Source organism: Trichosurus vulpecula, chromosome 3, assembly GCF_011100635.1.
Source record: "Trichosurus vulpecula isolate mTriVul1 chromosome 3, mTriVul1.pri, whole genome shotgun sequence".
NCBI classification, from domain to species: Eukaryota; Metazoa; Chordata; class Mammalia; order Diprotodontia; family Phalangeridae; genus Trichosurus; species Trichosurus vulpecula.
The window spans coordinates 88,473,410-88,498,794 of record NC_050575.1 but is presented as its reverse complement, the minus strand read 5'-3'; the positions used below and the strand labels follow the sequence as shown (position 1 = coordinate 88,498,794).

The 25,385-nt window shown below is 38.1% G+C and overlaps 1 protein-coding gene across 1 annotated transcript in view; it reads right to left on the bottom strand.

The window, feature by feature from the left end:
• NSG2 (neuronal vesicle trafficking associated 2) overlaps nucleotides 1-25,385 on the bottom strand; it is a 76,544-nt gene that overhangs the window by 36,297 nt on the left and 14,862 nt on the right. The window contains exon 3 of the mRNA XM_036751185.1: nucleotides 13,797-13,916. Coding sequence (XP_036607080.1) covers nucleotides 13,797-13,916 — 120 coding nt within the window. The remainder of the gene's footprint in view (nucleotides 1-13,796; nucleotides 13,917-25,385) is intronic.

Sequence of the window (25,385 nt, the reverse complement as noted above, 5' to 3'; positions counted from 1 at the left end):
GGCTCCCTATTCCTTCTAAAATAAAATACAATCTGGTTGGCTTGGCATTTAAAGCTCCTTCAATCTGACTCTAATGTACCTTACATTGTGCAGTGTCCCACACTCTATGATCTAGCCAAAGCACCCTAATCACTACTGCCTGTATGTCTTCCTGTGTCTTTCCCCTACACCTTTGCACATGCTGTCCCTTCTACTTGAAACGTTCTTCCTCATCTCCACTTTATAGACAAGATTTCTTCATTTCTCCTTCCCTTTTACCGGATCACAACTTCCTCTCTTAGCACAGGAGCAATGTGCTTTTGTGAAGACAGCAACTGGTCAGGGAATCATTTTTTATTCCTGAATCTACATTAGGTACATCATTTGGCCTCTAGGGGCCTCAGTTTCCCCATCTTGAAAATGAAGAGATTGAACCAGATAATCTTGAAGACCCTTTCTAGCCCTGACATTTTGATTTATGTTGCAAGGCTCTGCTCTGACATTCTAAAGTTTTATGTTTGAAGGTTCAGTCCAGCTCGAATATTATCTCTTTTATGTTTTACCACGCCTTCTAACTCTGAATCTCTATTTTATGTTTTAAGTAACTTCTAGCTTTGATGCCCTATGTTTAGTCTCTCCCAGCTCTGTAAAAGAATGCCAAAAGATAAATCATGAAGGATGGTTGAGGAAAGCTTTAAAGACAAGAGTGTGAGGATCACATATGAGAACCTAAGAATGGCCTAACTAATGATGGTGTAGGGTATGTAATGTAATATTATTACATCACAAGAAATTACTAATATAAGGAATTCAGAGAAACATGTGAAGACCTTGCAGTATAGAGGCAAAAGTATCATATTTAGAGTTACAGGACCTGGGGGCAAATTGGAGATTTGTCCCTTATGACCTGTGAGAGCTTACACAGAAGTCATGTCACTGCCCTGGGACTCCATTTCTTTTATTTCTGCTTAATGAGGAGATTAGACCAGACAACTGCTAAGGTTCTTTCCAGATCTACATCGTCTACGATGCTGTGATTTGTATACGTTGATGCGGAGTTAAGTACACAAAGTCAGGAGGACAATGTGTGTGGCTAAAATAATATAAACAAAAACAATGGTAAAAGGCAGGCAAAACTGCTTAGTTGTAAGGACTAGTCTTGGCCTTACAGGACAAAATGTATTTCTATCCTCTTGGTCAAGAGGCTGGGGCATATAAAAAAGAAGGCCTGCATTTTGTCAGACGAGATCACTGTTGGTTGGTTTTGTATAATTTTTTTTAATGTTACAGGGGATATGTTAATTGGCGGGAATGATGAGGATATGATTGGAAATTACACTGATTGAAAAATAGAGAGCCTCTATAAAATTTTAAAAATAAAATAAAAGGGGGGAGTCAGACTACTTGATGTTTGAAGGTTTGTTCTAGTTCTAATAATCCATGTTCTAAGATCCCTATCCAGCTCTTACATTCTATGTTCTAAAATCCTTTCTGAATCTAATGATCTACTAATTACCAAAAGATTGAGACCCAAGGGTCCTTTGCTTTAAAGATAATGTTGGATTTAACAAGACCCTCATCTAAACATTGATTGAGTTCTACATGAGAAAAATCTAGGCTTATTTTCTCCCTTGTGGAAAATGTTTCATTTTAATTAACAACAACCAAAAACCATCATATTTTGCTTTTCAACAGCCCATTAATGAAGATAAGGTCACCATAAGAATTCAATGAGATCACCTTCCTGAAATGCAGCAAGAAACAGCCAGCCAGAATCACAGAATGTGTTCTCATTCATATTTTAAATACAATCATAGCCAGAAGTGAAATAATAAAAGTTAAACATTATTATGCTTTCCTGCCACAAACAGCACATGCAGAACAATTTCATCAATACCAGATAATAGATATGCACATAACCAGCGGGAGGGATTTTTAATAACATGCCTAAAATATGCATCTAAATAAAAGTGCAGAGTAATAAAAACCCAGCACAAAAGGTAATAAAATATAATCTGTTATCTGGGTTCATTTCTGTCAGCAAATAGAAGACTATGAATGTAATATGGCACAGAGAATTTTAGGGGAACCAGGTGGAGAGAAAGCTATAAATTACAGCCATTCTCATTACAAATGTGGCAGTGCTCTTGGGCAGTTAATGAGAGAATGACATCAGCATACTTGGGAGCTAAGAGGGATAGCATGAGGACACATTTTAAACAAAGAAAAACAGCTTGAAAATGAAGCAGGCCATGATCCTGCATTATATAAGGGGAAGTTACCAACCAGCCAACCATGGGAAACCTGTGTGGAACCTTAAAAATGAGGATGCTGCTGGAGTTTCACTGGACATGTCACCACAATCGGGAAAGGAGGAACACTGAGCTGTGGGGTTGAAAAGGCAGCAACTGCTGGTAATAATCCTGATGGGGGTGCACACTGTTCGCATGCTTTGAGGCTGCCTTCAGCCATCAGAGAACCAAGGAGGAGCCAGGCCTCTAGACTACCCCACTACTAGACTGGCTCTTGTAATGTGGACATGGAGTAGATTAGGTTGAAAGAATGAGTGAGAGAGCTAGGTGAGAGCTCTGTTGGCAGAGCAGTGACACTTGGGGAATCTGGAAGGATAGATTTCTGTTGGATTACGTAGGGAAAATCAAGGAGCAAGGGGTGAAAGTTACAAGAAGGCAAATTTAGACTTGTGAGCTATGAGAGGTATCCCAAAAAGGCTGCCTTGGGAGCAACTGGATTCTCCTCACTGGAGGTCTTCAAGCAAAAGCTAACGAAACTTTTGTTTAGATAAGTGATAGATGAGATTTTTTACAGGAATTAGCCTGATGGCCACTGAGGGTCCTCTAACTATGAAATTCTGTGATTCTGTGGAGGACCTGAATGACTTTTCCCCATGTTTGTGTCCCAATATGTTTGATGTATCCCTGGAAAACTCTTGCATGAGAAGCTTCCTGAGGTCACCGATGTAACACTGAAGGGCTGGAAAATATTGACTTTGTCACAAGATTAGCCATCGTTAACTCCCTGACTAATCTTCCATACGCTTCTTGTAGTCTCTTGGGAAGACCTGGGTCAGGGAACATGGGACTTTGGTGGTCAGTGGTCACAGGACCCTAACAAGACTTTTAAAACATCTGTTCTGGTTGGGTGCTAATAGGAGGATACAGAAAGTAGCGAAGGGATATATAAAAACTTGCACTTTGAGGTATCCATAACCTTATTGATGTGAGTGTTCTGTCTGCCTATAGATAAGGAATGCAAATCTCTCAGACTATGACATTTAGTTAGGTGGACAACCCCTTAAGTTAGTTCATCACTATATGTATCTCGAGCAGGTACTGCTGATAAACAATGAACTGGACTTAGAGTTGAATAGGAGGAAGATGGACTAGATTGTTGTTAATGATCCTAAGATGATCCCATTTTTAAAAATCAATATTCTCTTGGTAATGTTACATAACTCTCAGTGATGGTATATAGTAATCTCTTTAGACAGTCAAAATTGCAGGTGATCCTAAGGGCAACAGAGAGATATGGTGTGACTACTATGTTTGTGAATATGCCTGGTATGTATTACTAATACAGATCAAAACCTATGCCACCTTAACCCATGCAATCAGATCGATTTGATTCTCTATACAAGATCTACTCAACATGGTAGGATCCTTCATCTTTTAACATTAAATGAGTGTATTTTTTAACATTAATGAGTACAAATATACCACTTGGGATACCCATCTGTTATCTTTAGTACAATGGAAAGAATATCAGTCTTGTATTAAGAGGTGCAAGGTTTAAAGCCAGATCTGCTACCAACTACCTGTGTAACTTTGGATGAATCACTGCTTATCTCTAGGGCACAGTTTCTGTATCTATAAAATAAGGGGTTGGACCCCTCTGAAGTCCCTTCCAGCTTTAAATCTATGAACCTTTAACAATTAGATATTTTTTAATGATAAACACCTTAGTCCCATTTCATGTACACAAATCATTGGTAGGCTAGAGCCTACTTGCACTCACCATGCATCTCCCCATTGCCCTTAGAATCATTTGAAATGTTGACTTAAGAGATGTCACCATCGATCAATCCAGCTCAACTGAAATAACTAACAAGTTGTTACTCCTTAATACCTTTATCAGGTGAGAAAATCTCTAGAGAATCAGTCAAGGCTATTAGAGAAGATGTGAAAAGTCCCTAATAGATGTAAAATCAGTGAACCTTGAGAAATGGGTGACCCTGCATAGGAAATGTATTTGGATTAGCTGAAGAGAGTTGGTCACACTTTGTCAGTCTCATATAAAATACTAAGCCAATTCAGACTCTTCTAGATGGCAAAGAGATGAGAACAGCTCCATCTGAGTCCATAAGAGTGACATTTGAAAACCTTTGGCCTCATTCATGTCATAATCTTGAACCACATTTTAACCACATTTTTCACCGTCTTCCCCTATATTCAGTTTCACATTAAAGTTGCATCAAAGGGTATCAAAATATATGTTGAATTGGTTTGGAGCATTTTGTTAAGTTCTTGGAATTTTTCTACTACATTATGCTCTGCAATAGATATTAGCACATCAGAGGCAATTATCTTCAAAGTGGAGCTGTTTTTTGGTTTTGGATTTTTGGGGGTCTAGTTCAAATCTGGCCTCAGGCATTCATGACTTGCGTGAACCAGAATAAGTCACTTAACCTCTATCTACCTCAGTTTCCTGATCTACTAAATGAGAATCATAATAGCCCCAGGACCTTTGTGAGGATCAAATGAGGTAATGATTGTAAAGCACTTAGTACAGTGCCTGGCACGTAGAAGGTGTTATATAAATGTTAGCGAGGAGGAGGAGGAGGAGGAGGAGGAGGAGGAGGAGGAGGAAGAGAAGGAGGTGGAGGAGGAGGAGGAGGAGGAGGAGGAGGGGGAGGAGGAGGGGGAGGGGGAGGAGGAGGAGGGGTAGTAGTCCTGGTACATAGTAGGCACATGATAAATGCTTGTTTGCTTATTATGAGCTCTGCAGGATTAAGAGAGCAAGGATCCTATGGAAGGAATCTTCTGGCTGCCCTGGTACATCTGATGAAACAATACTGTCAACTCCTTTATTTGCCTCTTTGAGTAAAACCTGTGAAATATCTATCTGTTTTCATTAGTTATAACTTCTTTATATCTTCTGGTTTCATTTATAATGAGAATATCAATCTTGTCATGGTTCAGTTCTGCCAGCAGTATATCATCTCACTGGTCAGTGGACAAAGACTTCATATTCAGAGTGCCAGTATTAAATTACTAAAAACTGTGATTTTTTTTCCCCAAGCACTGTGCCTATTCCATATTTGTCCATGCCATCGCTAGCAGTGTGGAGTAGTGGAAAGAGTGAGTCCTGGAGTCAGAATCAGAAAAACCTCACTTCCAGTCCTGCCTTAGTCATTTACTCACCATGTGTGTGACCCGTTTAAACATTCTCAGTCTCAGTTTTCTCATCTGTAAAGTATGGGCCATAATGATACCTGCAGTACTCACCTCGCAGTTATTATGATGTTTAAATGAGATAAATTATAGTTACATAGCACTTTAAATTCTTTCTACATAAGTATATGTAAATCACTCTTTTATCAAATGAGATAATTTGATCTCATATGAAAATATATTAAGGGCATTGCAAATGTTAAAGTATTATATAAATGTCAGCCATCAATGACGAGGATGTCAGGGATGGGAGTGGGGTAAGGGAGGTAGAATAAGAATAAGAACCGTTTTGTATTTCTCTTTGTTTCGTGGGCTGCCATTTAAACAATTTACATCACCCAGAGGCTAAAGTGACAGTACTGTGCCCCTTCGTGCCTATCTAGGCTGCTCCTCAGACAGCAAATAAAGTCTATCACTGGGACATTCCCTAAAGGCATTCTTGCTTGGTACAATCTACCAGACTTCGCCAATCTGAGATCACTCACTTTCAAGCTGAAAAGAGGGATGGAGCAAGACTTTAGTGAGAAGCGGGGTTAATTACATAAAATAAAATAAGAGTGGGGTCAAAGGGCATGGGGATTTAAAAACACAAGGCAGAATTTCACCCTTTGCTTCCATCTAAGCAAGTTATCATAGGAAAGAGTATATGGATAAGTATCAACACATGGCTTCTATTGAATTTCTGCTCTAACAGCTCCTTGAAGCCTGAATTTTTGACTACTAAATCAGCAGAATACAACTTCTAGTATATCCTAACAAGCTACAAAGCCTTCAAGAATGGGCCTGGCAAATGACTCTATATCTGCCCAAAGAATAGCATAGCTAAGTACACAAAGACTCATCATCAGGAATCTGCACCCTTGGCTGGGAATTCTTGAGCTACAGGCACTCACAGAGACTGTCATCTAAGGTTTGGAAGGGCTACAGTCACATCACTACAGAGCAGAAGCACAACACGCAACACGTACCTCCCTCCCTGAATTGAGGAAGTGGGGAACAACAGGTGTGGAATATTTCACATACTTTCAGAAAGAGTCAATGCACTAATTACTTTTGCTGATCTGCCTTTTTTTCCAATACTAACTTCCTGTATATCGTTGAAGATGTTCCCAACCTTGCTCAAGGATACAATGCCAGCCTTACTGAACATTGCTCCCCTTCATGTACACTACAATCTCCTCACTGTTCCTCAGCCACAATACTGCACTTCCCAACACTGTGCCTTCACAGGAGGGGCTCCCCCATGCCTGGAATGCACTTCCTCTTCACCTCTTTCTCATCTAATCCCTAGTTTCCTTCAAGAGTCAGCATAAGCCCTTCTACATGAAAAAATATTTACTGATCCCCCCAGCCACTAGTGCCTTCCCTACCTCCAAATGATCTTGCATCTATTTTGCATATCTCTCTATATGACCATGTCTCCCCTCATTCAATTGCAAGTTCCTCAAGCAGAGACTTTCATTTTTAATTTGTATCCTCAGCACTTAACTCAGTGCCTGACATATAGCAAGTACTTAATAAATGCTTATTAATTGATTTCTTTTTTCTTCCTTTTCAAGGCATTTATTATACAATATGATAGGAGAGGGAAAAGGGACATATTCAGAAATGAATGTCAGAAGTAAAAGAACAAAAGGGATTGGTAAGACAATTTTTAAAATAAAAACAGCAGAAGTTTTTCATCAAAAAAATTTAGTCCAATTTGTAATTACTTATATGTGATAAAAATCAGGACATTATTAAATATCTTTCTCCTTCCTCTACAATCATGAATTCCTTCCTATGATGTGCCTGTAGTGAGTAAGGGCACGAAAGAGTGAACCACCTTGTCCTTGTTTCTAAAAATGATCTCCTCTTTCTGGGTCTTTGTTTTCCCATCTTCAAGGTGAAGGGATTTGACTGAATTAAAGATCCCCAAGCTCTGTCTCTTGGAAGACTTGGGGAAATTGTAATGCTAGTCATAAAATAGCAAATGTGGGCTTATTAAAATTTCAGGGCTATGACATGAACAGAGTAAAGACCTCCCAGTATGTAAATCCCTTCCACCAAAGCAGACCCACAACTCTTGTGTAATTTGTAATCTAAGAAAGTTGCCTTGGGCACTGAAAGATACAGTAACTTGATCCTGGTCATACAGCTGGTGCACTATGTGTTAGGAATAGGAGAACTTCCTGATTAAAAGATCAGCTTGGCATTCACTACACTATAAAATTTCCTGAACTTCCTTTCTCCCATCACCTCATGACCATGACCCCAGTGCCTGGGTTAGTATTTATGTGTTTTGTTAATATATTTTAAGCTTCAAAATATTCTGTGGAAAAAATTTGAGACCCACAGGTTTTGGTGGTCTCTACAGTCCCTTCCTACTCACAAAGGATAGTGTGATCAGGGACTGTGATCTTACCCAGAGGCAAAATAAAAGATAGTAAATGCCGTGCTAATTAGTTTAGTTTTACCGCCTCTCCAAATAATCATTACTTATCAGTGACTGTGCAGACGTAATAAAGATGAGAAGCTCCCAGTGTCATTGGCCAGAGAAGAAAACCCCATTTCAAAGACCTGAAGCCCTCTGAGGAAAAATTGTAGCTTTCTATTTTCTAGTCTCCCAACTAGAAATCTATGAACTAAAGGATCCCAGTTAATCACTATAGCCATGACTGTGAATAAAAGGAAAGGCATCGTAGTAATACTGACGGTTGTTCTGCGCCGGGATTAAGAGTTATAGCTTGTGTCAGAATGTCTTGTGTTCTATCAAATATCATTGAAATCACATTCCATTCACTGATTTCCCCACCTTACTGAGAAATTCACAGGTCATGACTATGCTACTACAATGAGGCAATGCTCACATGAGTGTTACATAATAAATTTTATATACTTTATCTCCTTTGGAAACACCTGGCCATTGAGCATGTGATCCACTACTGTGTGTTTACCATTTATCTGGGGAAGATAAGGGGGACAGGAATAAGCATTTACATAGCGCCTACTGTGTTCCAGAAGCTGTGCTAAGTGCTTTAGAAATATTATCTCATTGGATCCCCACAACAACTCTGCAAAGTAAGTGCTGTTATTATCTTCATTTTACATTTCATTAAACTGAGGCAAACAGAGATTAAGAAATTTGCCCAGGATCACACAGCTGAGACCAAATTTGAACTCAGAAATTCCCAACTCCAGGCCCAGCACTGTATCCATTATAGCACATAGCTGCCTCTTGTGAAATATGATACAACTCTCCTTTATTCAAATAACGATAAAAATAGCTAGCATATGTGTATCTCACACTGTACATAGATAGATCTATGGCTATGAAAATATCTACATATATCTCTATATCTAGCTATAGTTCTATCTATGTATAGAGACACATATGATAGGTATTTTCAACACCGTTTGAGATATCTCTCTATCTCTGTATACATAGAGTCATAGATATAGAAATAGCTCTATTGGGCAGCTAATTGGCAAGGTGCACAGAATCCTGGGCTTAGAGTCAGGAAGACTCCTCTTCCTGAGTTCAAATCTGGCCACAGACACCTACTAGCTGTGTAACCTGGGCAAGTCACTTCACCCTGTTTGCCTTAGTTTCCTCATCTTTAAAATGAACCGGGGAAGGAAATGGCAAACTGCTCTAGTATCTTTGCCAAGAAATCCCCCGATATGGGGTCACAAAATGTAGGACATAAATGAAACAACTGAAAAACAACAAATATACATATATAGTATATATATATATACACACATGTGTGTATGTGTATATATATATATATATATATATATATATATATATCTTTATATATATGAAGAGAAAGAGAGATTGCTTACTATGTACCAAACACTGAGCTAAGAGCTTTACATTATCTCATTTTATCCTCACAATAACCTTGCGGGGGGGTAGGTGCTATTATTATATTAATTTTACAACTGAGGAAACGGAGACAAACCGAGGTTAAGTGACTTGCCCAAGGACACAAGACTAGTAAGTGTCTGAGGTCACATTTGAACTCAGGTCTTTCCAACAGCAGACCCAGTTCTCTATCCACTGTCTTACTTAGTTGCTTCAGTGACTCTTCTTTCCCTGCTAGATAAGGTACAAACTCCTGATTCTGATGTTCAAAATCCTCCTTGAACTATCTCCAGACTAAATTAAATTTACCTAATGCTATTCCCTTTCGCATACTCCAGCTTCTACTTATGTGGGACTGTTCACCACCCCCCCCATTCCTTTTCCGATGCCATCCTCCCTGCCTGAAATGGACTGCCTTCCTCTTGTCGACGTCTGTTACAATCCTTCTCTTGCTACCTTCAAGGACTATATGATGCCATCTCTTCTGCCAAGCCTTCCCTGGCATCCCCAGATGAAAGCAACTTCTGTCTCACTCAAATTTCACACAGAACTCTGTCTCAACCTCTTCTTCAAATCCATTTTATCTACTTTTTTATAACCAAATTGTCCTTCTTGGTTCAATCCACTGAGCAATGATCTCTCTCTGTATGTCTCACTGTAAGCACAAATCAAACACGGCTAAGATTCTGAACTTGTACTGAGCATTCTCCACACCTAGAATATTCTCTCTATTCAAGCCTACTTGTCTAAATCCTTTTCTTCCTTTAAGACATGACTCAGGTGCTATCTCCTCCATTAAGTCTTCCCTCAGTTGAAACTAACATCTCCCTGCTCCTATTTCTCATAGCCTTTTTCTGTGTCTCTTCATTACTTCTATTATTGGAGCATAGCATTTAATGCTGGAAATACAAATGACTCTTTCTGGCATTTAAAACCCTTTACAATCTGGCCACAGCCTACCTTTCTGATGTTAAAATACAGTCTACCTCTCTCCTGCTCTGTGGTTTGGTCAAACTGGCCTCCTGGCCATTGTTCACACATGACATTCCCCTCCCCTCTCCCAGCCTTTGCATTGACTGTACTGCTTGTCTGGAGTTCACTGCCTTCTCATGGTCACTTCTTAGTATCACCTTTACATGGAGCTCAACTTAATTAGTACCTTCTACATGAAACCTTTCCTGATTCCCCAGCCTGCTAGTTCCTTCCCACAGCCCTAAAAACAATCTTGAATTTATCGAGTATGTGCTTACATAAGTATATTGTTTCCCCAGATAAAATGTAAGCTTCTTGAGGGCAAGGACTGTTGTTTTTTTTTCCTCTATGTCCAAAGCACCTAGTAAACACCTTAACTATGCTACATACTTAATTAATTGAAAAGATTTAGGAATCATCTAATATAATTCCCTCATTTTACAATTAAGAAAAATTAGGTTAAAAGGCTTTCCCAAAGTCACACAGTTAATAAGTAACAGGGGGAAGGATTTAAACCCAGGTTTTCTGACTCCAAATGCAGTTCTCTAACCACTGTACTATATTATATTTATCTGTGTATGTGTGTCCTTACTCCAACACACATCCCTATATCTCCCCTTGACATTAGACTATAAACTCCTTGAGGGCAGGATTTGTTTCATTTTTCTTCTATGTATCTCTAGTGCCTTGCACATAGTAGGCACTTAATAAATGTTATTTGAACTGGATTGAAATTAAATGAATCTGTCATCCTCTACAATCTTCCATCATTCTAGAGTCTTCAAAAAGAAACTTCTAAGCCATCTTTTTCTCCTTTGTTCTTTACTCATATCTATCTAATCTATCACTAATCCTGTTGCTTTCTATGACAAACATTAGCTTTCTCTACATCCATTAGCCACAACTTATATCCAGACCAAGATCACATGCTTCCCAACTGCCACTTTCTCTGCCCACAAAAAAATTATTCCTTTCCTCTTCTTCCACTACACAAACCCATAGTTCATTTCTCCGATTTTACAGCCTAATAGTGCATAATATAAATGTTAGCAAAGCATGATACATAGGGTAAAATTGAATGAGCTATGACCTTGGATCTGAAGATCTAGGTTCTAGTCCTAGCTCTGACATTTACTATTTATGTGACTGTGATGAAGGCACTTAACCTCCTTGGCCTCATTTTCCTCACCTATAAAATGAAAGGACTCAGCTAGGTGGTCTCTGAGGTCCCTTTCCACTCCAGATCTATGATCTTCTGATCCCATCATTCTCTAAATAGATTTTTGTTCCTTAAGCAACAGTAGCCAAAAGATCCAATTCCTTCTTACCTTACATTTTTTTAAAAAGTTTTGGTTTGTCTGCTAATTGAGAAATTTGTATTTGTCTGTCAGTCTTGATGTTGGGGTGACTATAAACCTAGGGATCATAAAGGACAGAGGAATGTGAATTGTTTTGCCATGATTATTCATTTGCAAGTCAATAACTTACAGTCATATGTGGGTTTGCATATTACATATCAAAATCATCTATGAAAGTCTTCTTCTTGTGCCTCAATATGGTATGAGGGTGACCCTGCATTCTGAAAGGCTATGCTAGCAGGGACATGCTATGGAAGATCCTACCCAGCTGAAAAGGTTTCCAATGTAGGTCTACTGATAGACTGTAGATCAGTGACCAACCTAGCAGAGTTTAGAGAGACCCATAATAAAAGGGGCTACAGAAGGATGATATCTTCAGCCTCAGAAACACTTGAAGACTATCTACAACTGTCATAGAGGGCTTGTAATCTTGTCATACCTACACTGATAAAATTATCAATACCTGAAGTAATAAAGTGTGTATCTATATACATACACACTCATATAGCTCATGAAAGTCTTTCCAAAACAGAATCAGTCACCATATAGGAAAGATCCACTCCTCTTTAACCGTAATCTCTTTCTCATTCTATACAAGTTAATTGTGAACTATGACCACCAAAGCTGTAATTATAATGCAGGATAGTAAAGAGAGCAATGACTTCGGAATCAGAAGACCCAGATTTGAGGCCCAGCTCTGCCAGTAGTTCTATGACCATGGAAAACTACCTTTCTGAGCCTCAGTTTCCTCATCTATAGAATAAGGGTTATGTAGTACCTACCTTACAGGAAGGTGAAGATCTAATGAGATAATGTAAATAAATTGCTTTTGTTAAACCCTTTATAAATGCCATCTATTTATTATGACTCTCAGGAAGAGGAAGAAGAGCTGATGACCTTGGACAAGTTACGAGTTCCCTCTGGACCTCAGTTTTCTTGTGTGTAAAATGAGGTTGTGAAGCTAACTGTTTTCAAAAATCCCTTTCCATTGGGACATTCTATGTCTTTACAAGTATCATAATCAAGCTGGCAGATGGTACCACGAGGATTGATAAATATGAAGAATTCAGGAAAACATGGTAAGACTTACAGGCAGTGATAGGAAGAGAAGAAAAAAAAGCCATAAGAACAATAATACATGACAGCAATGATATTAATGAACATCAATTAAAACATAACAAAATTCAGGTCAAATATGATGGATAAGTTTGGTGCCAATGTACTAATGCACACATACACACAAAAGAAAAGGGCGACAGGTATTAAAGAAAACATTGATATCTCTTTCTTCAGCACCATCCATAAGGGATCAGGGCCCAGAGCCATACACACAGTCTTTCTACCTTCTAACATTTATATATAGGTAACAATATTTCTTATTTATCTGTATATAGCTTGCTTTGTGTATTTTTATTTGCATGTTGTCTCCACCATTCAGTTGTAAGCTCCTTGTGGGCAGGGACTGTCTTTTCTCTTTTTTTGCATCCCTAGCACTTGAAATGGTACCTGACCCATAGTAAGCACTTAATTGTTTGATTGTTTGATAACATTGAGGTTTGTATTAAGGGCTGAATGTCTTATCTCTTATGTGAGTGAATGGCAGTTCAGAAGGCCTACCTTTTTTCTGAAAGAACAGGACCAGTGGGAAAAAATAATAAACTTGGTTTTGTCAGTGTGACAGTGGGGCTAGGGAAGGGGTTGACAGTGTGAAAAGAAAAGGAAAATAAACATACCTTAGGGAAGTCACAGAGGTCTAGTTATAGGATATTAGAGCAGGAAGAGACCTTAAGATCTTTCAGTCCCATGCCTTCATTTTACAGATGAAAAAACTAAGGACTAGGGAAAGGAAGTGACCCAAAAAGGTCATCTAGCTAATAAGTACAGAAACAAGACTTGAGCCCAACACTTTCTACTGTCCCACTCTGCCTCATTGTTGAATGAATGAATGAGTAAGAAAATATGGAAATTGGACTCAGTGTGTCAATGAGAAAGGATGATGGGAGAGGATGTTGCAGGACCAAATTCTCTTCCTATTTTGTCTTTATCAGTGAATCTAACATGGAGGAATTAAGGCAATCCTGGAAGCTAATTTTGATCATTTTGCATTACTTATGCCAAGGTCTGCTATTTTTGTATAGAGAAGCCAGAGTTGACTGTAACTCATCTTACCTTTAATCTTTCTGTTACTCCATCAGTAAAACTGACTGTAAACTCAGCAATTTTCGGCACCCGGAGTTTTCCTTTATTCTTCTGGTCAGGCTGGTATTCTGTCCTTGTCTTCACAATCACCTGAAATGTTTATACATCATTACTGTTTTTAGCTTTTCAGTAGGTAATCATATTTTGCATATATTTGATCCAAAAAACAATGTATTTCCTTGATCGTCAGTCAACAAGCATTTATTAAGTTCATAAGATGTGATAGGTGCCGTGCTAAGCACTGAAGATACAAAGAAAGTCAAAAAACAGTCTTTGCTTCAAGAAGCTTATAGTATAAAAGAGGGAGAACATGCAACATGCAAACAACTATGTACAAACAGAGCACAGACAGAATAAATTGAAGCTAATTAACAGAGGGAAGGCAGTAGCATTAAGGGGTATTGGGAAAAGCTTCTTGTGAGAGGTAGGATTTTAGCTGGGACTTGAAGGAAGCCAGAGAGGCCAGGAGGTGGAGATCAGGAAGAAGAGCCTTCCAGGAAAGAAGGAAAGCCAGTGAAGATAGATTCAGAAGATGGAGTCTCTTGCACAAGAAATTCGAGGAGGCTAATGTTAATTGATTACAGAGTACATTGTGGGGAATAAAGCATAAGGACACTGGAAAGGCATGAGGGGATTGGCTTTTGAAGAGCTTTGAATGCCAGATGGGGTTTTTGATCTTGAAGGTAAAAGGGAACCACTGGAATCTTTTGATTGGTGAGGGGAACTTGATCAGATCTATACTTTAAGATCAGTTTGTCAGCTGAATAGAGGATAGCCTGGAGTGGAGAGAGCCTTGAGGAAGAGAGACATGAGGTGATGAGATCCTGCACTAGAGTGGCAGCTGTCAGAGGAGAAAAGGTGGAGCATACAAGAGATGATACAAAGGTAGAAGGGACAAGACTTGGCAATGGGTTGGCTGGGGTAAGGGAGGAGGTAGATAGAGTGAAGAGTTAAGGATGACATCTAGGTTGCAAGCCTGGAGGACTGGGAGGATAGTATAATCAACAGTAATAGGAAAGTCAGGAAGAGGAAAGGACTTAAGGAAAGATGGTGAGTTCAGCTTTAGATATGTCGTATTTAGGATTTCTGCTGGACATCCAGTTTTATATGCCCACTAGGGAATTGGAGGTATGAGATTGGAGGTCAAGAGAGAGGCTGAAAACCTAGAATTAAGAAAAGGATGATTAATAGTGTCAAAGGCTGTAAGAAGGTAAAGAAGGATGAGAATTGATAAAAAGCCATTGGATTTGGCAATTAAGAAATCATCTTAACTTTGGGGAATGCTGTTTCAGTTGAATGATGAGGTAGGAAGGTAGACTGCAGATCAAGGAGAAAGTGAGAAGAAAGGAAGTGGAGGTTCCCCTGTAGATAGCCTTCTCTACTTTCTATGTAACTAAATGAGCTTAGATACGTAAAGGAGGAGAAATCTGAGACAAGAGCTAGAAAGAGTGAATGTATCAAGTGAAAGTTCCCTGAAGATGGGGGTTATAATGAATTGATGGGGGGGAGCATCCTGATGAAGATCAGACCCCATCTACAACTTCTAGTGTTAGAGAGTTGCCTGGGGTTCAATGACTTGCCCAGGGTCACACAGCCATTATGTTAGAGGTCTTCGTGACTCTCTACCATACTGCCTCTTTTATTATTGTTGCTATTATTATGATTTACTATACAAGTAACTACATGTAATAATTTCCAGATTCTAGGGTATAACAGCAAGCACCCTAGCATACCCAGGATGTCCTGCTAGCACAGGTTCTTTGATTTGCTTTTAAAGGAAAAATTATGCGTGTGTATATATATATATATATATATATATATATATATATATATATATATATATATATATATATATATACATATATTTTTTAAAAAAATATTTTTTAAAATATTTTAATTAAAAAATAAAAATAAAGGGAAAATAGCTTTTAAAGGGGTCAACAATCTTGCTTTAATTAAACATATATATTATTCAGTTAGTTCAGGGGAGAGTTCAGCACCCTGAACACAGAGAAAATACAAGCAGAGAAGTTCACAGAAAGACCAACAGACAGGGTTTCTAACTGTCTGAGAAATTAGCACAGATCAACAGACAGGGCTTCCAACCATCTGACCAAAGCAATACATACATAGTTACCAAAGAGGGAGCACTAACATCTGGGTTTTCAAAGCAGGGGTGAGGGGTGGGGCTCTTTAATGGCTATCCAGAGTCTCATCTGGCCAAATCTTACGAACATTCTTCCAATGAGTGAGCCCCGAAGCAAAATGCTAACCTCAGAATATATATACAGACAGAAGGCATCACAACCCATTTCAGTGCTTCAGTGTCTAATTACCAAAGGGTGTGAAAGCCTTCAAGCAAGCAAAGTTTCCCATAAGCAAACTTTCCCTTTAAGCAAATTCCTCCCCCATAGGCTCCACATGACACAGCTGTGAGCTGGAGTTCAAAGCAGCAAAACATCGTGATTGAACACATGTGGTCACATTTGCCTATTAATGAATGGGGAAGATCTTCCTATTCCATTAACATCACACAGAGTTCAAATGCTATTCAAGGTTAAGCTAACTATCCAAGTCTTAAGACACACCAAAAGCCAGAATTATGTCCCTATCCAATGACTCTTAAGGTTAAATTTAATCCAATAAATATGTAGGCCATAAGAGATATGCAAAGTTTAGATTAAACTTATCCTTTGACCTCAGATTAGCAAATAGTATATAAACACAGCTAACTGTAATGAAAAATGATACACAAGTGCAAGAGGAAGTAGCCCACAAAAGCTATGTGAGATTTTGGGAGGAAGGTCTACTGACTAATGGCATCAACGAGAGCTTTCTGGAGGTGGTGGCATTTCTGTTGGGCTTCACAGGATGGAGAGGAATTCCATAATGTAAAGGCTGGGAAAAAAGCACTGAGTTTGGAGGGAAAAGATGTTGGAGAGAAATTCCAGTTCTGTGACTTAGTAATTGTGTGACACTGAGCAAGTTACTTCTCCACTCTGGTCCTCAGATTAATTATCTGAAAAAGGAAAAAATTAAATTGTATCTAAGCCTCTCCCAAACCTAAAGCATAAAAGGAAGCTGAACTCATCCACTAAGAATTTATGCTGAATAACTTCATCTGCAACTTTAATGCTGTTAAACAATCTATTCTTGCTTTGTTGATTTCTTATTCCTACTGTCTAAAGTCTGTCCCAAGCTTTTTTCCTTTCTTCTTCCCCAAGTCTTACCCGTCCTCCTAAACCACTCCCTTTATTTATGCTGAGATGCCTGAGAACATATGAGCTTTTCCAGCATCCCTCTCCCATGCCACAAAACTGCAGATCATTGCACATTCTGTCCTCTGGACAAAGAAGTAAAGACATTGAATTTAATGGGAAAAAATAGTTTATCAAGTACCTGCTGGATGCAAGACATTTTTAGGTGCTAAAGACACAAAACCAAAACTGATAAAGTTCCTTCCTTCTAGGAACTTACATTCCATTCTGATGGTGGGAGAAGGGTTACAAAATGTACACAGATAACTAAAAGGTAATTTGAGGATGGAGGGAGAACTAACCACTAGAGTAAGTATGGATTCTCAGGAAAAGCTTCCTGTGGGAAGTTACACCTGAAAGGAATCTGGGAGGAAGATAAGGATTCAGAGAGGTGGTGGTAAGGAAAGAGGGAGTGAATCCCTTTATGCTAAGGCCTGAACACAAGATATGGAATATAAAGTTAATCTGCTAGACCAGTTTTGGCCCAAAGAAACAGAACGCCTTCAGGGAATTAATGTGAAATATTCTAGAAAGACAAGTTGGAGCCTGATTATGAAAATCTTTTAAAACCAGGCTTGGGGAGATGGGGGTGGGGAAGAGATATCATATATTATATTTGAAGCCACAAGAGACTTTTAAGCAGGTAAGTGACATAATCAAACATGTGACCAGGAAAATTACTTAAGCAGCCATATGGAAGATGGACTAGAGAAGAAAAAGAATGAAATCCTAAGAGTATTTAGATGGCCATTGTAAGAATCCAAACCTGGAGTCATGGGATCACGCACTTAAAGATGGAAGAGACCTTACAGGTCATTGAATCCACACTCATTTTATCATGAAGAACAGAGTTTAAGCAACTTACTCCAGTCATTTATGCAAGTAATAAGTAGATGGGCTGGAATTAAAAACAAGATCTTCAAATTCCAAATCCAGTGTACTGTTTACTACATCACAATGCAGGATACTGCACTACAGCCTATATTAGGTTGGTGGCCATGTGGAGGAAGAAGAGGGGACAAATGTTTCAAAGGTACAATCAATAAGGCCAGAAAATTCACTAGCTAAGAGGCAAGAAAGAAAGTGAAGAGACAAGGATGACAAGGTAAAGAACCTATGTGACTGGTTACCTCAATGGAAATAGGGAAGTTTAGAGGAAGGACAAATTTAGGGGGAAAATAGTGAACTCCAATTTGGATAGGTTGAACCTGAGATGCAGGACTGGAGTTCAGGGGAATGATTAGATATGGATAAATAGACTTCAGAGTCATCCATGTCAAATCGAAAAACAAACCCATAAGACCAAATTAAACTACCAAAAAGGTGGTTATATATAGAGAAGTCCCTGGAAAGAGTCCCAGAGGACCTTCATGAATGATACATGGGAGATGAATGACTGAACAAAGGAGACTGAGAAGTGGTCCTACATGTAGAAGAATAAGTAAAGAGCAAAGTCAGTGAAGCCAGGGAGGAGAGGATGGAGGCGTGAGAGCAGCGTGCTAAGGCAGTAAGGGAAGGTAGTGTTCAATGGAGATTAGAAAGTCAAGAAGAAGAGAAACTCCTTGGATTTAGTGGTGAGGTCAGAAGAATATAAGAGGATGAGAAATGAGAGGGAGACTGGAAAAGGTGACAGAGTAGGAGGAAGCAGTATAGCCCAGCTCTCTCCCATAACCACACCAACAATGATCAAGGAAGAGAAACCAGATAATGATCAGGAGCTCCAAAGATAAACAATAAGGGGTTACTCTTCCAGCCCAGGTAATTATAGGGAGATGGCCAGAGGCCTCTAGGCACTAAAGAGCAAGTCTAGCCAAGTAGGTCCTGCAGAACTTTCTACTATAGGGACCAGACAGGAGGCTGAAGGGATGAATATCAGGATAAAGTGTGGAGGCCCAGCTATGACAGGGTCTGTATTCTACAAAAAGCAGGAAGGTTAGCTAGTTGACTGTTTTATGACTCTGCTCCCAGATAAAGGTTGTGGATTCAGCCCTTCTACATAGGCTTGGGCCTACAGCTAAGGAACCAGGGCAAAAAGCTCAAACCAAGGGCAAGCCTGAAGTTTGGTCACTCTGAATCTAGAAAGCTAGTTGACTCAGGGTAGGGCCAATAGGAGTCTACTGCAGTTCCAACCAGGGGCAAGCCTTTATAAAGGAAAAGAGAGCCTGGAATATAATATATTAAAAATCAAAAGATATAGGCTTACAACCAAGAATTACTTACTCAGAAAAAAATGAGCATAATCCTAGAAGGGCAGGGAATGGATCTTTAATGAAATAGAGGCCTTCTAAGCAATCCTGATGAAAAGACTGAATCTAAATAGGAACTTTGAAATGCAAAAATAGGAAGCAAGAGAAACATAAAAAGGTAAATGTGTTTGAATAATTAGAAGGGAATATACAAAGATAAAATATCTACATTCTAATTGGGAAAGAAGAACCAAGTTTGCCCCCAAAATCAGGGGTCATAGAATAGTTTAAATAAGATAAAGGGCCTGCAAGTAGTTTTTTCATGCTTTGATAATCTTTAAAAAGGGGGAAAAGAGTAATATGATAGAGGAGAAAGGGAAAGGACAGTTACTATCTCATGTAATATATATTTGCAAATAGAATACCATAAAAACAAGGAGAATAGAGTGGGAAGAGTGGCTATCACTTGAAACTTAACATCTGAATTAGATAAAGGATGGTAGAATGCACACATTAAGAGTTCAATATTGAAATACATTCAATTCAGTATGGAAACAGGAAGGAACTTGGAGAGGAGAGAATAGGAGGGAGGGGTATATTCAGGGAAGGGGCAGCTAGGTGGTGCAGTGGATAGAGCACCAGGACTGAAGTCAGGAAGACTCTTCCTGAATTCAAATCTAACCTCAGACACTTACTAGTTGTGTGACCCTAGGCAAACCACTTAACCCTATTTGCCTCAGTTTCCTCATCTCTAAAATGAGCTGGAGAATGAAATGGCAAACCACTCCAGTATTTTTGCCAAAACAAAAACAAACAAAAAAATGGGATCACAAAGAGTCAGATACAACTCAATAACAACGCATATTCAGGAAAAGATAAGTCATAAGCAAAATAAACTCCAAATTTAGGTGATGGATCATATTAGGCAGGGTTTGAGGAGAGGTGAAACTTAAAGGATTTTAAGAAAGGGTAAGTAAAAATAACCTTGAATATAACAAGTTGATGATAATTGTTTGTTGGGAGGCATTAGTATATAATGGAAAGATTAAAAGAACAGAATTCAAATTCCACCTCTTATGTTTACTAGTCATGTGAACATAAGCAAGTGATTTTAATAAATCAATCTGAAGAAATAATGGGTGAGAACCTGTGATTGGTGTGGGGGAGGGAGGGGAGGAAAAGAAGGACAATGGAGTAGTAGACTGCATCAAGGATAGATCACTAGTTCTGTGCACACTACCTCTCACTCATCACCCTTTCCTTTGTAAAGAGGGTGTAGTGACCAAAGAGAGGAAAAAACAAAAGAGAACAGGATAGAAGTAATACACAGTTAACAGTCCTAACCATGAACATGAAGTCAGATGAACTCAATCACAAAAGTGGAATGGATAGCAGAATATATTACAAAGCAGAATGAAAGAATATGTTTTTGTAAGAAACACACTTGAAAAATAAGAGTTTATGCAGAGCATTAACACAAATATAAAATAATAGGTATTAAGAAAACTATTATGCTTCAGTTTTAACTTTAAAAAAGTTGGGATAGTAATCATGATCTTGGACAGGTCAAAAGAAAAAAACAGGCTTAGTTAAAAGAAATAAACAGGAAAATTACATTATGATCGAAGGTAAGCTATATGTACCCAATGGCATAGCATCTAATAACATCTAAAAGTTAAATAAATTTTAGGAAGAAATAGTAAAATGATAGTAGTGGGGAACATCAATTTACCTTTTGTCAGACCTAGTCTAATTCAATAAGAAGGAAATTAAAAGCCTGAAAAGAATTTTAGAAAAGGCAGAAATGATAGCTCTTCAGTGATTTCTAAATGGAAAGAGAAAAGGCACATATTTAACAGTTGTCCATTTCCCTTCTACAAAAACAAATCATATATTAGGGCATAAAACTTCACAGACACTGGCAGAAAAACAAAGATGCTAAACATATCCTTTATTGACCACAATGGCATAAAAAATATTAAGCAAAGGGCCATGGAAGAGAGAATTCAAAATTAATTGGCAACTAAATAACTTAATCATAAGGAAGTGATGGGTCAAAGAACAAATATAGAACTAATAGACAATTTCCAAAGAAAATAACAACAATAAGACAACAAGACAACATATGAAAATTTGTGGGATGCAGCCAAAGCAATCCTTAGGAGGAAATTTATATCCATAAACTCTTTAATCAACAAAAGGGAGGAATGACAAATTTAGGAACTGAGCATTGAACAACAAAAACCCTAGAAAATCAACGAACTTAAAAATCCAATTAAACACTAAACTAAAAATTTGAAAAATTAAAGAACATACTAATAAAACTGAAAACAATAACAATTGAGCTAGTAAACAGAAGCAGGAGTAAACAGAAGTTGGAAAAGTAGGATAACAATCAAGTAGATAAACCATGAGGTAATTTGATTTTTTAAAAGAGTAAAACCAAATTACAAGTATAAAAATGAAAAAAGGATATTCACAACAAATAAAGAAGAAATCAAGGATATCATTAGAAAGCAATTTTATCCAATTATATGCCAATTAAACTGCCAACTTAAATAAAATTACTAAATATTTACAAAAATATAGAATAGCCAGATGGACAAAATACAAAATAGAGAATTCAAATTGCCTACTCTCAGAAAAAAGGAAATCCAACAAACAATAGATGAACTTACAAAGGAAAATATGTATATAGAACTACATAGATTTTGGTGAATTCTGTCAAACATTTAAGAAAAATTGATTCCAATATTACATAAATTGTATGTGAAAATAGAAAAAGAGATCCTTTATGTCAACATATGCAGAAAAACTTCTGAAAATGCAATGCTTTTATTTGTTAAAAAAAATTAATATATGAAGAAATAAACTTGTCCTAAAACTAACAAACATAATTAAATGTAATAGGGATAAACTAGAGCTCTTTCCAATAAAAGCAAAGGTAAAGCAATGATGGCTATTACCACCATTACTATTTGATAAAGTGTTAAAAATGCTAAGTATAGCAATAAGGCAATAAAAAGAAATTGATGGAATAAGCACAAGCAAATAGGAAACAAAATCACACCTTTTCACAGATGATACTGTTTTCTTAGAGAACCCTAAGGAGCCAACTACTATTATTTGAAACAACAATTCTAGCAAAGTTAGAAGATACAAAATAAATTCACATAAATTTTCAGTATATCTATACACTGCAAACAAGACCCAACAGCAAGAGAAAAAGAAAAATTCCATTAAAAATAACTACAGAACCAGGCTAGGTGGTGAATATCTGTCAACTTAGCTGCCAGGGAGGATGAGATTGGTAGATCTTTTGAACTCAAGAGTTCTGAGCTGCGATGAGCCCCACACCATACTTTCTTGGTTCTCCTTTTACCTGTCTAATCCTTCCTTCTCCATTCCTTCCTAATACCTTCTCAACCTTTTAAAGTGGACATTCTCCAAGGTCTGTCCTTGGTCCTCTTTATTCTCTATATTCTCACACTAGGCAATCTTGATCTTACCCATGATCTCAACCACCCCTTTTATTCAATGACCCTGAAATCCATTTATTCATCTCTAACATCTCTTCTGAGCTAGACCTGCATATCTAGTCATTGATGCCTCATCCTCAATTGGGCCTAGCATTAATCATTATTATTTTTACCACTAGAACTGTTCTGCCTAAAAGATGTAGAAATCGATGGTACCATCATTTGTTTAGTCTCTCATACTTGCAATTTTGAGGTTACTTTTTAGTTTTCCCTCTCCCTCACCCTTCAAGTGTGTTGGTCCATTCCATCTTTGCAATATCCCTATCATCTGTCCCTTCCTCTCTATTCTTGCTTCTACTGCCCTAATACAGGCCCTCCTTACCTGTTTGTCTGTACAATGTATATTGTGAGGTTTACATGCTCCTAACAGGCATATCTTCTTAACTTCTTCTACTTTTTTCCCTTTCCAAACCTTCTTTAAATAGCTGCCAAATAAATCTTCCTAATGCCTGAATCTAATGTCCACTATCTAGCATTCAAGGATCTATTTAATTTGTTATCCTTCCTCTTCAATTTTATCTCATTGTATTAGCCTCTGTGCACCAGATGCTTGAGCCAAATGGGTCTTCTCTTTGTTTCCCAGACTCCCACCTTGGATGCTCTACCTTTCTCCATCCTTCACCCACCAAATTCTTACCCATTCTTATAGGCCATCCAAATGTCACCTCTTCATTGATGCCTTCTCTGGTCTTCCAATTAGTAATGAGCTTCCCCACAGACCTCACACAGTACTTTGTTTGCATCTAATTATAATGCAACACTGTATAATAACATTGTCTGGATTTTTGTCTGCCAATTGCTAGCTGTGTGACAGAAACTCAACCACTCTGACATTCCATTTTCCTAACCAAAAAATGAGGAAGTTTGACCAGATTAGCTCAAAGGTCTTTTCCACTGCTGATATTCTATGAAGGGGTACATTTATGGAGTGCACTATGTGTCCTGAAGGTAGCAGCTGCTCTTAGTCAGTGATATTTAGGTACTAAAGAGCAGCCTTTAATGAAGACAAGATACTAGTTATAGCCATTTTCGCTGAAAGCAATTTTTAAAAACGCAAGATGTTTAGAAAGAAATCCTGCTTAAATTACATAAACTGTAATTCTTTCTAGTTTAACTTGGCAACTAATCTCCTTCCTGTGTGCCCTTTGGAAAGAGAGTGGTAGTAATTATGCAGGACAGCCCATTAACACCTACAAAATGCTTTGAGAAAGTATGCTTATATTCTATTTTTTATAATGACAGCAAGAATATTCATAATATCTCCTGTACTATTTCTGTCTTTATTCCCCTCATGTCTAGGTAAGGAAACAAATTAGCTTTAAAATCCTTGAGGTGAGGGGTTGCTTTATTTTAATTTTCTTGTTTTCATATCCACTTTTCCTTTCTCCGTCTATCTGTGCTTACCCTCTTTATTCACACACCCTTAGTCAACTAGTATGGTATTCAGTACAGAGTAAGTGCTCAATAAATACATTTGCCTGAGAGGGGAATTGACAGGGCACGGTAGATTAAGGGAAGGGGCATGGTACAGCAAAAAGAGCACAGGTCAAGGATATCAGACATAATGGAACTAGATATAACTGGGACTGGCCACATCTGAATAACCAAAGCAGAACTAACTAGTACAGGTCCATCAATTTTGTCATGATCTAGAGATGGCAAGTCCATAGATACATAAGCTCATAGAATGTCAGAGTTTTAAGGACCATAGCATATAGAATGTTGGACTTTAGATAAGATACAGTCTAACCCTGATATGTGTATAGAGAGATTGAGGCATAGAACAGTTACATGGCTTGCCTAAGTTCACAGGGCTAGGCCCATCAGTCTTATGCCCATTGCAAGTAGGGATTGTTTCATTCTTTGTATTTATATACCTAGTGCCGAGAACAATGTCTGGAACATAGCAAGTGCTTAATAAATTCTTGGCAATCGATTAGTTCGTTGGTGTTTGTTTAATTGCTATGTTTTTTTTTCCCCTAGAAGATAGGAAAAAGCTGAAGTGACTATAGGTGGTATTGCTAGATGGCCCTAAGGATCTTCCCCTGATAGTCTCAGATGCCAGTTGTTTGGTCTGCCCTAACAATAAACAGATTCAAAGACAGAAAATCTGTGGTTCTGGGTGGAAGACTTGGGGGAGCTAGCGAGAAACAGTTAAAGACAAACCCTGCTATCTCAATCTTTCAGTCCCATATGATTCTGCCACAGCCATGCATAAGCAGTTTGCCATATTTTTCATAGACCCTTATTATCTCCTTTTCTGATTCTAATCATATACTTAATATAGATCCTAATTGTAGATAAATTTTTGAGGTATACAAATGATTTCTTTCTCTGCACCTAACTGGTAGAGCCCAGAGAAGGGGCATAAATTAGAAAAGAAATGATTCATAGTCTTCCTTTTGGTTTGTGTTCTACTATCACTCGCCACATTTTTACGATTCCTGTCTACAAATGTGGCTTTGAGATTCTGACATCCAGCTGAGAGGTTTCAGTATCGGGGGAGGAAAAAAAAGCACTCAAAAGGAAAAAAACAGATGTCTAGAAAAAGGTTTGGAGAAAATATTGCATACAGTG